General features: G+C 36.9%; 1 protein-coding gene and 1 non-coding gene across 3 annotated transcripts; one reads left to right on the top strand and one right to left on the bottom strand.

Annotated features, from left to right (window-relative positions):
- Positions 1-256: 256 nt before the first annotated feature.
- LOC100240759 (adenylate kinase 4) lies at positions 257-15,024 on the bottom strand. 2 transcript variants are annotated; one of them, XM_019221889.2, is made up of 6 exons: positions 13,676-13,877; positions 9,806-9,951; positions 9,563-9,682; positions 9,287-9,454; positions 7,899-7,988; positions 257-412 (listed from the first exon to the last, which is right to left on the bottom strand). In XM_019221889.2, the coding sequence occupies exons 1-6, from the start codon at positions 13,788-13,790 to the stop codon at positions 350-352; spliced, it is 702 nt and encodes a 233-aa protein (XP_019077434.1). In that variant the 5' UTR covers positions 13,791-13,877; the 3' UTR covers positions 257-349. The 2 variants fall into 2 exon arrangements, with proteins under 2 accessions (XP_019077434.1, XP_002266762.1); XM_002266726.5 differs by lacking the exon at positions 257-412 and adding an exon at positions 1,815-2,246 and having other exon boundaries at positions 13,676-15,024.
- On the top strand, positions 1,392-1,507 carry LOC132254673 (U5 spliceosomal RNA). Its single transcript, XR_009466976.1, has one exon. It is a non-coding gene; the product is annotated as a U5 spliceosomal RNA (small nuclear RNA).
- Positions 15,025-15,266: the final 242 nt, after the last annotated feature.

Here is a 15,266-nt window from a genome sequence, read left to right on the forward strand (position 1 = left end):
AAGTGTTTTTTAAAAAATAAAGTCATGTATGTTAAAATTTTAAAAATATTTTTAAATAATTAAAAATTATTCTTCATGAAAAAAAAACTTGTGATAGGGTGACTTTCCCAAAACATTTCTAAAAACACAACTTTCAATAAAAATGCTTTGAAGAGAAGCAATGCCAAACGCGCACTTGAAGTTATTTAAACATAGTAGCACAAAAACCTCTAAAACCTATTGACTCTAGTCCCACATCGGATGAGTATAGGAGAGAGGCCTCTTAGGATTCCCATAAATAAGCAGGTGAGCACATTATAAAATATTGTTTCGCCTTCTACTAATAAATGCCGTGAGCCCGACACAGAAATCAGCATACACCAATTTTTGGAGGGAGGAGGGTCTTCTCTTCAAAGAGCTCGCCAATCCGTTCCTGCTCCAGAATTTTAAGTTCTTTTATCCTTTGTTTTCCAGAAGTGGAAAATTAAAAATCAACATACAACAAGACTAAAATTAAAAATCAACATACAAAATGACAAAAATTAAAAATCAACGTACAATATGACAAATAATAAAATCAATTGTTCTGCTATTACATGTATATATATATATAATTTGTTTTTTTGTTTTTTTGCTATGTTAGGTTTTGAAAGAAAAAAATTTTAAGGAAAAAAACATAAAAATAAATTAATAAATTATTTTTATTTATTGTTTCAAATTTATTTTACTTATTTTAATCCTTCAATAATAATTTAAAAATTCATAAATTTTAAATCATATTTGATTTTTATTATAGTATTAAATGAATTGAAAATACATAAAATTTTAATTAATTTTAACTAATTTATTTTATTTTATTTTTCATAATACAACCTTACACAAGAAAATTAATTTTTTTAATAATTTTTGCCCATAGTACTCTTCAACAACCAAACATAACCTTTATGTTTTCTCGGCCAAATTAAGATGATATTAACACAACTAAGGAATAAGTTAGTTACATTACTCAAACAAGGGGCGATGGTTTTGGGCCATTCCCATGATCAAAGAGCACACTGCATTTAGTATGGCTTATCATGTCTTTAGAAGCTGCACATCTCAGATATTATCATTTTGATCTTGTAATAATGTCAGAAAGTTGGGAATTCGTTGAACAAGTTGCAGCCTAAGGGAAAGCAATTCCCAAATTTTATGACCAAAATTCTCATATCATGTGGACGTTTATTTCGCAACAAAGCATAAGACTGGGATGGCAGGAAAAGTTGCAGCTCGAAGTGAAGGATGAAATTGGAGGAGAAATTTCAGAGGGCTAGCAGTTCATTTTACTCTAGTCCCACATCGGATGAATATAGAAAAGAGGTCTGTTTAGGATTCCCATAAGTAAGCAGCTGGCATCTTATCTCTCCTCACGCAGCTGCGCGGTGAGCACATAGCGAACTATTCTTTCGCCTTTTACTAAAGAATACCGTGTGCCCGCCGCTGAAAGCAGCATACGCTAATTTTTGGAGGGTCCTCTCTTCAGAGAGCTCCCCTACCAGTTCAAATACAAAAATTAATCTCTCTGATATCCAACATAATCATTCTTAAAGTGTACACATCTACAATTATATAGAACAAGTCTTCATACAGAAACAATTAATTTCAACCAAACCCATCAATTTTGGATTTTGTTGTTTTGGGCTCGTTAGAATTTTCACTAGCAACTTTCAACGCAAATTTTTGGGATGAAAAAAAACAAGGGGCGATGGGTTTGGGCCATTTCCATGCGCAAAGAGCACACTGCATTTACTAAGCTTATCATGTCATGAGAAGCTGCACATCTCAAAATAACAACAATAACAAAAGAAAATTGCCAATTCTTGAGATAAATATCAACTTTATTACAATTTCGATATTGTAATAAAGTCAGAAACTTAGGAACTCGTTGAACAAGTTGCAGCTCAAAGTCTGGAAATGGATGGGAAAGCAATTTCCAAAATTTAAGACAAAAATTCTCATATTCTGTGAACCTTTATTTTTGCAACAAAGCCACACGATTGGGATGGCTGGACAAGTTGCAGCTCAAAGTCTAAGGATGAAATGTAAGAGAAAACCAATGGATCAGCCGACAATGCATCGGATCACATATGAAAAACTAGCATGACACACAATGTATTGATCCATTCTTACTAAGAGAGAGCTTTCTGAACCTCAGCAGAGACCTCTTTTGGGGGTTTCTCGGCATGAAGCTGGGCAAGGACATTCTTTTTGGCATAATAATCAATAACCTGCAGGTCAAACATAAGCCAACTTAGAATATTTGACAACCAAAAGCAAGAAGGCTCAATGCTTTCCAGACCACAAGAACTAAGAATGAGTAGTGCTGCAATGACTGTTTACAATGGTGACATAGAACTAGATGATGAGAACCAACTTAAACTAAGAATTCTAATTTCATGGGAGTGCTCAGAGCCAAGCTGTACTTTAGTTACGGCTTTTGGGAACTATTCTGAAAACTTTCAAGCTTTTTCTAGAGTCCTACCTGACGAAGCATAAGAAGAAGAAATGTATGGACCTTGAATATTAGGATGTCTAGACATGCTTCAATTATTAAATGTAAATATACGTCATATGCACCAAGCTTGTTACAAATATATTTAATCCTAGGACCTTTGAGAGATTTAGTGAAGATGTCTGCTAGTTGATCATTTGAATTAACAAAACTTGTAGCAACACATCCTGATGCGATCTTCTCTCTAATGAAATGACAGTCAACTTCAATATGCTTGGTCCTTTCATGAAAGACTGGATTGGATGCAATATGTAATGCGGCCTGGTTATTACAGATGAGTTTCATCTATTCATCCTTTCCAAATCTCAACTCCCGAAGAAAATGTCTCAACCATATGAGTTCACATGTTGCCAAAGCCATAGCTCGATACTCGGCTTCAGCGCTAGATCTGGCCACTACATCTTGTTTCTTACTCTTCCAAGATATTAGATTACCTCCAATAAAAACACAGTACCCTGAAGTGGAACGTCTATCTGTGGGTGAGCCAGCCCAATCTGCATCTGTGTAACCAACAACCTGAGTATGACCTCTGTTCTCGTACAATACACCTTGACCTGGTGTACTTTTGATATATCGAAGAATGCGGATTACGGCATCCCAATGGCTATAACATGGTGACTGTAGGAATTGACTAACAACACTCACAGGAAAAGAAATGTCTGGACGAGTAATGGTGAGATAGTTCAATTTACCTACGAGCCGTCGATATCTCCCGAGGTCTCCTAAAGGCTCCCCCTGTCTTGGTACAAGTTTGACATTCGGATCCATAGGTGTGTCTACCGGTTTATAGTCTAACATACCGGTTTCTTCCAGGATGTCTAAAGCTTTGGGAAAGGACCACACCAGAACTGGATTGAGCTATCTCAATTCCCAAGAAATACTTGAGTTTCCCCAAGTCTTTGGTCTGAAAGTGGGTAAAAAGATGTTGCTTTAGTTTCTGAATACCATCCTGATCACTGCCTATAATGACGATGTCGTCCACATAAACAACCAGATAAATACACTGCCCCAAGGAGTTATGATGATAGAAAACTGAATGGTCTGCTGTACTGCGAAGCATGCCAAACTCTTGAACAACAGAACTAAAACGGCTAAACCATGCTCGAGGAGATTGTTTCAAGCCATATAGAAAACGACGTAACCTGCACACTAAACCAGACTCCCCCTGAGCAACAAAACCAGGAGGTTGCTCCATATAAACTTCCTCGGCAAGATCACCATGAAGGAAGGCATTTTTAATATCCAACTGATAAAGAGGCTAAGAACACATAGCAGCCATGGAGAGAAGCAAACGGACAGAAGCAATCTTGGCAACAGGGGAGAATGTGTCACCATAATCAGAACCATAAACCTGAGTATAGCCTTTAGCAACTAAGCGGGCCTTAAGGCGATCAACCTGACCATCAGGACCAACCTTAACTGCATAGACCCAACGACAACCAACTGTAGATTTACCAGAGGGTAAAACAACAAGATCCCAAGTGCCATTAGAGTGCAGAGCAACCATTTCATCCATCATTGCCTGTCGCCAGTCTGGATGGGAAAGAGCTTCATGGGTGCTCTTTGGAAGAGAAACAGAGGATATAGCAGAAACAAAAGCAGAATAGGGTGAAGATAATCGATGATAACTCAAAAAATTGTAAATAGGATGAGGATTACGAGTAGAGCGAGTACCTTTCCGAACAGCAATGGGTAAGTCATTAGAAGAAGGCAGAGCCGAAGCAGGTGAAGCCGAAGGGATAGGAAGTGAGTCAGCAGGTGCCTCAGCAAAAGGGAGAGGAGCAACGACACGAGGGCAACGATGATAAACCTGAAGTGGTCGAGGGGGCATAGCATCAGGTGGGGAGACAATGAGAATGGGCAAGACTTCAGAAACAGGAAGAGACTCAGAAGTGGTGGAAAAGAATGGTGAGTCCTCAAAGAAGGTGACATCAGCGGAGATAAAGTATCAATGAGTCTCAAGGGAATAACAACGATAACCCTTCTGAAGTCTGGAATATCCCAAGAAGAGGCACTTCATGGCTTTGGCGGAAAGCTTGTCCTGTCCAGGAGTGAGAATATGAACAAAGCAAGTACAACCAAAGACACGAGGAGGAAGGAAATAAAGTGGTTGGTCAGGGAAGAGACGGGAGTGAGGAATCTGATTGTGTAAGACAGAGGAGGGCATACGATCGATCAAATAACAAGCGGTAAGAACAGCGTCCCCCCAAAAACGAAAAGGAACATTACTATGGAGGAAGAGAGTACGAGTTGTCTCAACAAGATGTCGATTCTTACGTTCAGCTACCCCATTTTGTTGAGGAGTATGAGCACAAGAAGACTGATGAAGAATCCCATGATGAGACATAAACGAAGTAAATGGGGCTAAAAAATATTCCCTGGCATTGTCACTGCGTAACACACGAATAAAAATATTGAACTGGGTTTGGATTTTAACATAAAATTTCTGGAAAATAGAGAATAACTCAGCTCGATTTTTCATTAAAAATAACCAAGTACATCGAGAATAGTCATCAATGAAAGTGACAAAATACTAAAATCTTAAAGTAGACGCAATCCGACAAGGACCCCAAACATCAGTGTGGACAAGCTCAAAAGGAGACTTTGTCCGATTATTCAAACGCTTTGGGAACGAGACACGAGTATGTTTCCCAAGATGACATGACTCACATGGAAGCGACGACAAAGTCGAAAAACGAGGGACCATCTTCTGGAACTTGGAGAGACTAGGGTGGCCCAAACGATTGTGAATGAGGAGAGGAGCATCAGTGGAAATGCAAACTGCAGGAGATGAATCCGAGGTGAGGTGATAGAGGCCTTGAGACTCACGTCCTATGCCAATCGTCTTCCCCGTACTCCAGTCCTGCAAGGTCACAAATTTATCAGAAAAGGTAATAGAGCAATTAAGAGTACGAGTGATTTTGCTGATGGAAATAAGATTAAAAGGACATTCAGGAGTATAAAGGACAGAAGTGAGAGGTAGAGAAGGCAGAGGAAGGGCTAAACCAATACCTTTAGCCACTGTTTGAGAACCATTAGCTAAGGTAACAGTAGGTAAAGCAGAGGTAGTAGTAATAGAGGAGAAAAGATCCTTATTACCAGATAGGTGATTAGAAGCTCCAGAATCTAGAATCCAGGGTCCAAGAGAAGATGTGTGGGTAAGGCAGGCAGAGGCATTACCAGGCTGGGCAACAGAGGCAACAGAAGCCTGAGATGCGGAAGAGCTCGGAGGCTGAGGCAGCGGAGAATCAGAGGACTGGGCCACATGGGCAGTGCGAGGAGGCCGTCCATGTAACTGATAGCAACGATCGCGAGTGTGGCCAAGTTTATTGCAATAGGTGCAATGAGGACGTTGACCTCTACCTCGGGTACCACTGCGGCTTCCTCGAGAGCTAGTTTGAGAAACTAATACAGAAGAATCTGAAGTGCTATCAAATGGCAAAGTCTGAGTGGAGGCGATACGGAGGAAGCGAGTAAACACATCATCCAAGGACGGAACTGATGAACTACCAAGAATCTGATCGCGGACAGGCTCAAGATCCGGACAGAGGCCAATAAGAGTAAGAACCATGAAGAACTTGTCAAGCTGTGTTTGTTGAACCCCAACATCAGGAGTAAGAGGCATCACAGTCAAGAACTCCTCCTTAAGAGAGGCAATTTGGCCAATATAAGTAGATAGATCCAAGTCCTGTTGGCTGATATGGACAATAGCAGAAGCCACCTTATAAAGACGCTGGATATCATTCGTGTATAATCCTTTGGCCTGAGTCCAAAATTTAAAACAAGTTTTGTAGGCCCGAAGATGAAGAAGAATCTTGGGATCAACCGATTGCCATAATACACTACATAACTGTGCGTCTATCTTCCTCCACTGTACGCGGTCAACCTCAGGGATATCTGCCTCCTATGTAATCAAGTGATCCTCATATCCTTGACCCATAAACCAAAGTTCAACAGAGGCAGACCAGGAAAGATAATTTTCACTGCCAACTAATTTCTCCGAAGTAATCATAGGAGATCCAGATATGACAGAGGAAAAAATGGAAGCTTTAGTAGCCATATCCACCTATCTGGAGAATGAAGTATATTTGGATCGAAGAGAGCCCTAATACGGCTTCAGATTGCGGCGTGGTACCACCGAAAAAGGGAGACGGCCTCAGATCGCGACGTGGTACCACCAGAAAGGTATAAGAACACTTCCCAAGGCATGTGCAGGGATTGGAGTGGAGAAAAAGTAGTCGGAGCTTCGCCGGAAAGACTGTTTGGAGGGCCGACGGAGACAAAAATCCCCAAAAGAGGTACGTGCAGGGCACGGATGGGAGAACCAGGGAGGTAGGGAGGCTGGTCGGCGTCAGGCAAAGCTGGAGGAGGCACGTCGCCGGAAAATGCCTCACGCGCCCTCACGTGCCAGCGCGTGAGATGCAGCCGCCTGCCGGAAAATGGCGCGTGGCCGGCGCGTGGATGCTCTTTTGGTGCCAGTGCCTTCACAAAAGTTGGAGATCTCCTCCAGTCGCTCCTTCTGGTATGGTCGGTGTCGGAAAAATAGGTCACCGGAAAAGTTCGCCGGAAAGTTCACCGGCGGTGAGTGGTTTCTAACGATGATCTGACTGACCGGAAAATATTGGGAGATGGGGAAGGTGACCGGAAAGAAACACGGTCACCGGAAGGTTTCCCGGAGTTGATGACACGGGAAACAGGAAAGAATTAGGTTTTCTTCCTTGGCTCTGATACCATGTTGAGAGAGAGAGAGAGAGAAGAAAAACCTTAATTCTCATTCATGTAATCTCTACTTACAATTGAGAGATATATATATACAAGGCTAGGAGTCCTAACTACCATACATGTGACCTATATTAACAAGGAAAGATAATATACTATAAATACATTATATTCAACACAAACAAAACAAACAAGGAGTTCAGAAGTTAAAAATGATAGCCAGCTCGGACTAGGAACACCATTTTCACGCAACTTAACTCTGCACTTCAACTCTCTCAAGAACTATATACACTAGCACCTAGAGCAAGATCTAGAACAGCATGATGGACCTTTAGCAGACTCCTGATAAAAACAACCACATGATGTAGCAGTTCAATGGATGATTAATGCATAAATAGAAATTATTCTTAATCCTAGAAGGAAAAAAAAAAAGATGAAAAAAAAAAGAATCCAAAAGCTAAAAGATAAATAAAACCAGCTAGGATCAGGAACACCTGCATTCCAACCCTCTCAAGAACTATATACACCATCACGTAGAACAAAATCTAGAACAGCATGACGACCTTCAATTTCTTCCTCAGACCCCCCTCAACCCCCAATAAAAGGAAAATAAAAATGTCAACCTGACCAAATTATAAGAAAAGCTTACTGGTTCAGTTTGCCTGTGAAAAGCCTCCAGCCTTGACTTCAGAACTTCAGGAGTATCATCTTTTCGTTGAATCAGTGGCTCTCCAGTAACCTTTGTTGCAAGAAGAGAAGGTACATAAATTTGTAAGCATAGATCCTCTCCCTCCCAAACTCAAAAACAATAAGGTAATCATATATAAAAAGAATCAATCTTCCATATATGAACTCTGCAAATTCATTATCACATTTATAATATGACATCTTATGTTCAGAGGCATATTAAGATTTTAAGATGTTAATCCTATAAATCCAGCGTTAGTTGACCCCAACTACCAAATATATTAGATCAGGCTTCTGGATAAGGCTATTCACATTTTAAAAAACCTCAAGCTCAAGAACAGCCACCCTGAGAGCCTCAGTTTTGGCAATAGAAAGGAAAGGAGGAAGTGGGAATTTGTGTGGCTTTATTTGATTTTCCTTCTTGTGTATGGTAGGTCAAACAGCATGCACTGACAAATAGATCTTCATTGTCACATTGGGTCACCATCCTTATTGCATTTTGGCATCACAAGCATTTGGCCTTTGTTGAGGGAACTGAGAACCAATAATTTTAATTATGGGATACAATTGTCTTAACAACTTCTTTACTTATTAAAAAAAAAAAACAATCATCTTAACAACTTCTTCATTTTATTATATTGCACCACATCAAGAAGAAAAAGAAACATATATTTGGAAATCATAGCTCAAAGAATGTTGTTTTGGTAATTCTGATTTGATTGGTAATACATTCTTAATGAATTAAAAAACAAATATCATAGGCTTTCTTTAACTAGCTAGAAAGATTTGCATTAAAAAACAAATACCTTTCTTAGAATATACTAGATTCCCTTACTTGAGGAGCTACTCCTTATTCTCTACACAGGAAAATCTTACTTTATTACAAGGGAAAGGAAAAGAAACAACTGTATAGATTTGGATATCATTAATCTGTGATAAGAGAGTCGGTATTTGACTGGGTAAGTGAATTAGATTTGTTAATTTTTCGTGTGTGCGTACTGGACAAACTTGCTCAGGTCCTTTCTATCATTTTCTTCGATTTATAAATTTAAACAGACTCTGGAAAAAAGGGAAAGAAACCTTGATGAAGGAACAGGCATGATAGCTTCATATTACTTTCTGAAACTTATACATGATCATCCTCAAATTATGAAAATGTGATTGTTATTTTAATGACATAGAAATATGCACAAAGAGGAGACAGCATATCATGTGTTAATAATTACACCAATTAACTTAGCAGGCAAGGCATGTCAACTACAAAATTAGCTATTTCACTAACCTAACTTAAATTTTAACATCTATCAGCAGCAAAAAACCTCATAAAAATTTTAACTCGCATGTACTTACATCATCAACACCTGAAACTTTGGGAGGTGCAAACTTTGTGTGGTATGTCCGACCACTTGAGGGGTGGATCCAACGTCCAGTGATCCTCTCCTCCAATATGGCATCGTCAATTGCAAAGTTAAGCACCTTATCAATTTTATTTCCCTGCTTTGCAAGCATTTCATCTAGCTGTAGCAAGTAAAAAGTAACATGATTAGAAAGTCAACAAAAGAGGATTGAAACCAAAAAGAGAAAGAGAACAGATAGCATCAAAGTGATATAGTAGGTGAAAGAAACCTTTTCTGCTTGGACAACAGTCCTTGGAAACCCATCAAGAATGAAACCTTTCTGACATGAGGGCTTCTTCATTGCTTCATCAATTATTCCAACAACCAAGTCATCAGTTACAAGTTCTCCCTGTGATAGCAAAACAGATTCAATGATAACAACTGATGAAGAAGTCATGGCAAAAATGTGCCCAGACAAGAACAAAGCACACAACAATAATTAGTTGGGCAATAAGAAGTTAATATATATTACCTTATCCATAGCTTCTTTAGCTTTAATTCCTAGAGGAGTTTTAGCAGCAACAGCTACTCTCAGCATATCACCAGTGGCCAAGTGGCACAAGCAGTACTCATCCTTAATAATGGGTGACTGTGTGCCCTTCCCAGATCCAGGTGGACCTGCCATTCATCAAATACCTCATAATTAAGCAAATTTTAAATCAGCCACCTCCTCAAACTTATAGGAAGTTCAGTTAACTAAAATTGCAGAAGTAACCAAAAAAAGAAGGGAAAAAAAAAAGAAGAAAAAATCCTTTCAGAGAGAGGGAAAGAGAGAGAGGCTTCCTATGACCAAAATCCATTGGGCATATTTTGATGCCTTGAATTTATTAGAGTGCATATTTCATGCATATTTAGACCCACTTGAAGGCCATTGCAAGATTCAATATTTTGTACATTCCATTTATTGGAGCAAGGGCATAGAGACTCTCTCCCATTTTGCAGGTTCCAGGGCTTCCATGCCACAAGATTACAGCCAAGCTGGAAGAAATCTCAAATTGCACATAAGGTAACAAATGTCAATTTGAGAAATTATATAGTTTATTGGTGCTTAACCTTGAGCCTTAGACCACAACTGCCTAGAGATGACAAAATTGAAAATATTATAGGAAACCTACAAAGAAGCTTAATGAAAAACTTTGGCAAAAAAAAAAAAAAAAAGAAAGACTAGAAGAAGACATAGGAAACCAATAGGAAATACAATGGAAGAATTAGAAGTTGTAGGGCATGAGCTTCCAAGTTTGAAATTAAAACCTACAGCTGCAAAAAAATTTCCAAAATGTTTCCTAGGTGCATTCTCAACAATAGCCTCATTTGGAGTAGCTGTAACCATTTCAGACAAGGGAGGCATAGCTGTAAATTCTAATAAACCCCTTTTTGAAAGTACCTGTACAGAGAAGAGTTTCCTAGAAAAATATTTGCGGATGTTGGGTGTCATTTTATAAATTTATAAGTTCATAGATAAATATGTAATTTTTTTTTTAATTAAACCCTTGTTCCAAAAGCTACTTTATTGTAACTTCCACTGAAAGATTTTTTAAGTCCTAATGTCTTAAACTAAAAGGACCTCTTAAGGACATAACCAAAAATCTTGTGAAAGAGCTTTTATTATGGGAAAACTTCTTTTAAACCTTCCAAACAGCACACCAGACAAGGCCTAAGACTTTTTCCATGAAAACCCCAAGAATTTAGTACCCTACCCCAAAATGAGATTTCAGTGACCGCATTTCACATCTAGGGCTAGGTTTTTTTATGGCAATACTTTGAACAGAAACCAAAGCATAATAATGGTCAACACCCCATTTTTATTGTGCATTTCAATTCATCTACATTGAACTAGACTACAAGGTGGTCCAATGGGAATGTCTTAGTGCTAAACAGCCCAAAAGTATGAAATAGACAGTTCACAAACCAATTTGAATATACAACAATATGTTTGGATTTTTAGCAGAATTTTAGAACAATGAGCTTAGTGCAACATGGAATTACCTACAAATATATGTAGGTCAAACATGAAAAAGTCATGCCTTGTGGCTGTACACTTTAAATAAAATGATTCATTAACAAGTGTAGCACTTCTTGCAATTTATAGCAGATTAAAGGAGCCCAGGCATGACAAAAAGATGCCAATGAATAGAAAATTGCATTGTCTCCTGAATTGGGTTGGGAAAAAGAGCTGCTGGTCAATAAGTGTAACATGTTCATGGCTGACATGGAGCCGCTCATCTGGCAGCATATAGATGTAGCCATATGTGATATGACCATCATAATGTGTGCACAACACCACAAATTGGGCCCAGCACATGGTTTATAACAGTATCATAGAAGGCTCTAGGAAGTAACTGCATCAACAATAAAAATGTAACACTGTTGTTTCTGAATGGCAGTTCCTCTCTTAATGCAAATGACTCAAAGTGGCAGAAACACTCAACAGCCCACCTTCGGTACAATCACAACTGGCTAACATAGCAATAACTTGCCGTACTCCACTTATCTTAGGAATTTCATTGATTAAATACATTAACAACATTTCATATCAAAGCATGGTTCAAAGTCGCAGTATCAGTCACTAACTCGAGAGGTCCCAAGGCACATCACTCTCGGTATCTCGATCGGTATCAGGTGATACGCAAAAAATTCTAATTTGAGAACTCCAAATAATTTTAAAAAATTATGAAAATTATTATAGAAATAAATACAAATAAGTATAGTAAAAAAATTAATAAAATAAACTTCCATTATATTAAAATTATTCAAATTGTAATAAAAACATATTTCGGGATGATTTATAATAATATTAAAAATCCATAAAAATATTTTAATTTAATAACTTGATAGTAAATGTTTCTTATTGAAGATGAAAATAATAAAAGGTAAATTTATTTTTTATAAAAAATGTTTAAATTAAATATATTGATTTTTTTTAAATATTTTCAATTATTAAAAAAATAAAACCATGATTCATCTTTAAAAAAAATAAATATCACTTTTCTTATCAAATATATTCATTAATTTTAATTTTTATATAAATATTCACTTCTTATTTATTTGATATAAACCCAATATTCATTATTCATTTTTTATCATTCTAATTTTCATCAAACTTTTTAAAAAACAAATATCCACCAAATATTTATTATCTACTTAAAAACCAATACCCATTATTTAAAACCCAAATCCCCAATTCTGTTAGATACCCATAACCCCCATCCATCGGTCAAACACCTATCTCTCCAAGATACCCATTTCTCCTCTAAGCCCACAACTCCCTATTTCTCTACACAATATCCATTTTTGAAGAGTGTTTAGACCAAAGACAAAATATCTTTATGAAGATACATAAGGATGAAAATGCAAATAGGGATGAAGATGCAAGGGTCTAAACTCTCTATATTTTTCGTTTTCGTGGGTTTTGACTTCTCCACCATTTCTACTCCAATATTACTTTTTTTCCATTACCAATTACCCAAATAGCTTAGTCTCAACATGATCTTGGAGTTGTCTCAAAGTTTCCATGGGATTCACTCCTAGGGTACTCATTTATCTTCAATTCAACCAAGTTTGTTCATGAGTCAACAAAATATCCAACTCGGGCCAAATTTTGAACCCTGTATCAAAGCCAACAAGTAAACTGAACACGCAGTTCAGTCATCAGGCCCATCACTGCATGGATAGAGAGATAGCCCACAACTTGGGCACTTCAATACTTTAGAACCAGAAATTTATTACATCCAGCTACAAAAATCAGATCCCAAAAATTTTAAACCCAGTGTCCGTAAGCAGAATTTAAGGCTCCACTCGTGGGAAAAGAGACAGAAATTAAAATTATCTGAATCTAAAAGTTCTCATCATTTAGAAAGCAATGACACAAAACCCTTCACTCAACTAACCCCAATGCAGCTACTTGCTTTCGCTAAGCCCTTTTTCTCCACTTTTTTTTTAATTAAAAATAAAAAATAAAAAATAAAAAAATAAAGAAACCCAGAAAGAAAGAAACCACCTCAAAATTTGAGTGCTGCATGCTTTAAACATCAAAATCAACCAAAACAGAGGTCAAGAACCTAAGACACAGCCCAAAGAAACGAAACCCTTACAAATCATCAAAGCCAAACCATGGACGTTATACACAAAAAAACACAGAGGTCTTTCTCAAGTAAACCGCCAAATAAATCCCGTCCAAAACAGATTCCAAAGAATAAGAATGTAACCGATACCTTCATTTATCTCAACACAAAATTTTCCTAAATCTCAGATACGAGAAAAAAAAATCATTTCCTCGGAACAAAAAGAACAGATATTAAAATTTCAAAAAAAAAAAAAAAAAAGCTATGATACGAGTGTATACCGACGAGAATGAGACGCTTGTCAGGCTTGGAGGAGCACTTCATGCGGCGGAGAAGCTCCGTCATCAAATCAACGGAAGGTATTTCCTCCAATACTACTCCAGACGAGGAACCCATTCCCTTCTCCGAATCTCTCCCTCTCTGTCCGGTGACGTAGGTGTGAGAAGAGGCGGTGTTTTCAAAGCTTTTTAACTCACCTCTTTTGAACTTTCAAGTCGTTTGGATTTTTTGTTTGACCGTTTTATTCTTACTCGTACTTCTAATGCCACCCCTATTCTACCTTTTCTTAAGTAAAAAGCACGGGGAAAATCTGAAAATAGAGAAGGGCTTAATCGGAAGTAGATTTTTAAACATAGAACAATGTGTTTGGTATGGCAGGCCGTTGAAACCGTTGACTATGCCCATTATAATAATATACTTTTCTTTTTATTATATATATATCTATGTTTTTCAAAAGTAAAAGTAATAATATATTTATGGTTAATTTTAAAGTAAAAAAATAAAGAAAATTTTCTATTTCAAAGATTTAATTAGTTTTGTTACATTCAAGATGCTTTTAAACATTTGGAAAAATAGATTTTTTTTTTTATAATTTTTATTAATTAGGTTTCACCAAATTATTATTTTAAAAATATTTTATCTTAATTATATAAAATAAAGGGTAAGAAAAAAAATATGATAATTATTTGATTAAAAAGGCATTGAAAATGCAAATTCAAAATAACCACCTCTTAACTTTTAAATATGAAATATGATCATTTTTGGACAAAATTATTTTTTATTAATTTTTTAATCTCTATCCCACATCAAACATTTTTTTTTAAAAAAAAATTCAAAAATAAAATATGAAAATGAGATTATGTGCAATTTTTAATGCAAATTTTTTTATATTTTAAATATGGATGTCATTTCATCCCTTTTAATCAAATATTATTTTTAATAATAAAGAATTATTATTAAATGTTTATTATGGTAATTGATTATGATATTTTAATATATGTATAAACAATGTTAAATTATTATTTTGTCAAATTTGTTGGTCCAAGTAGTTGTTGGGTGAGTAGAAGATTGGGTTAGGTTGTGGGAATGCGTAAGAAGGGAAGGGAGGAAGATTGGAAATTAAATAAAGCCAGCCACACTTCTGGCTCTCCCATCACCAACCCCATTTCCTTATTTTTTGGGACACCCTTATCTTCATCTTGTTGGACTGCAAAACAAATAACAAACCCTATCCTCTCCTCTCTTCTCTGGCTGCTTGGCTAACTAACCATAAGGTACCATTTGGATTCACCTTTTTAATTTTATAATTTTACAAAGAAGTGTTTTGGGTTTTAAAAAAACATGAAAAAAAAAAAAGCACAACCTGTCTTGACTGCAACTCAAATATCTACCAAATACATGACTTTAAAAAAAAAAAAAAACAGGCGAATAGCCATCTGATAGTGATGAGTCAGGCCAGAATAATTAGGGAAAAGGTACACATCACCACCATCACAGGTGGGTGTAGCATGTTTTCAATGCTGTTCACAATCGATCAGAAGGTAGAGGATTATGCACTGTTCTTGGACCTTGTAAACCTAGAAAGCAGCCACA

The sequence above is a fragment of the Vitis vinifera genome, chromosome 1, assembly GCF_030704535.1.
Source record: "Vitis vinifera cultivar Pinot Noir 40024 chromosome 1, ASM3070453v1".
Taxonomy (NCBI): domain Eukaryota; kingdom Viridiplantae; phylum Streptophyta; class Magnoliopsida; order Vitales; family Vitaceae; genus Vitis; species Vitis vinifera.

Bases quoted from the DNA above. Each gene is read 5' to 3' on its own strand.
- LOC100240759 (XM_002266726.5), bottom strand. From the start codon at position 13,790: ATGGGTTCCTCGTCTGGAGTAGTATTGGAGGAAATACCTTCCGTTGAT. The intron at 9,952-13,675 runs GTATACACTCGT...GATGAATGGCAG, and splicing joins CAAGCGTCTCATTCTCGTCG to GTCCACCTGGATCTGGGAAG. The intron at 9,683-9,805 runs GTAATATATATT...TTGCTATCACAG, and splicing joins CTAAAGAAGCTATGGATAAG to GGAGAACTTGTAACTGATGA.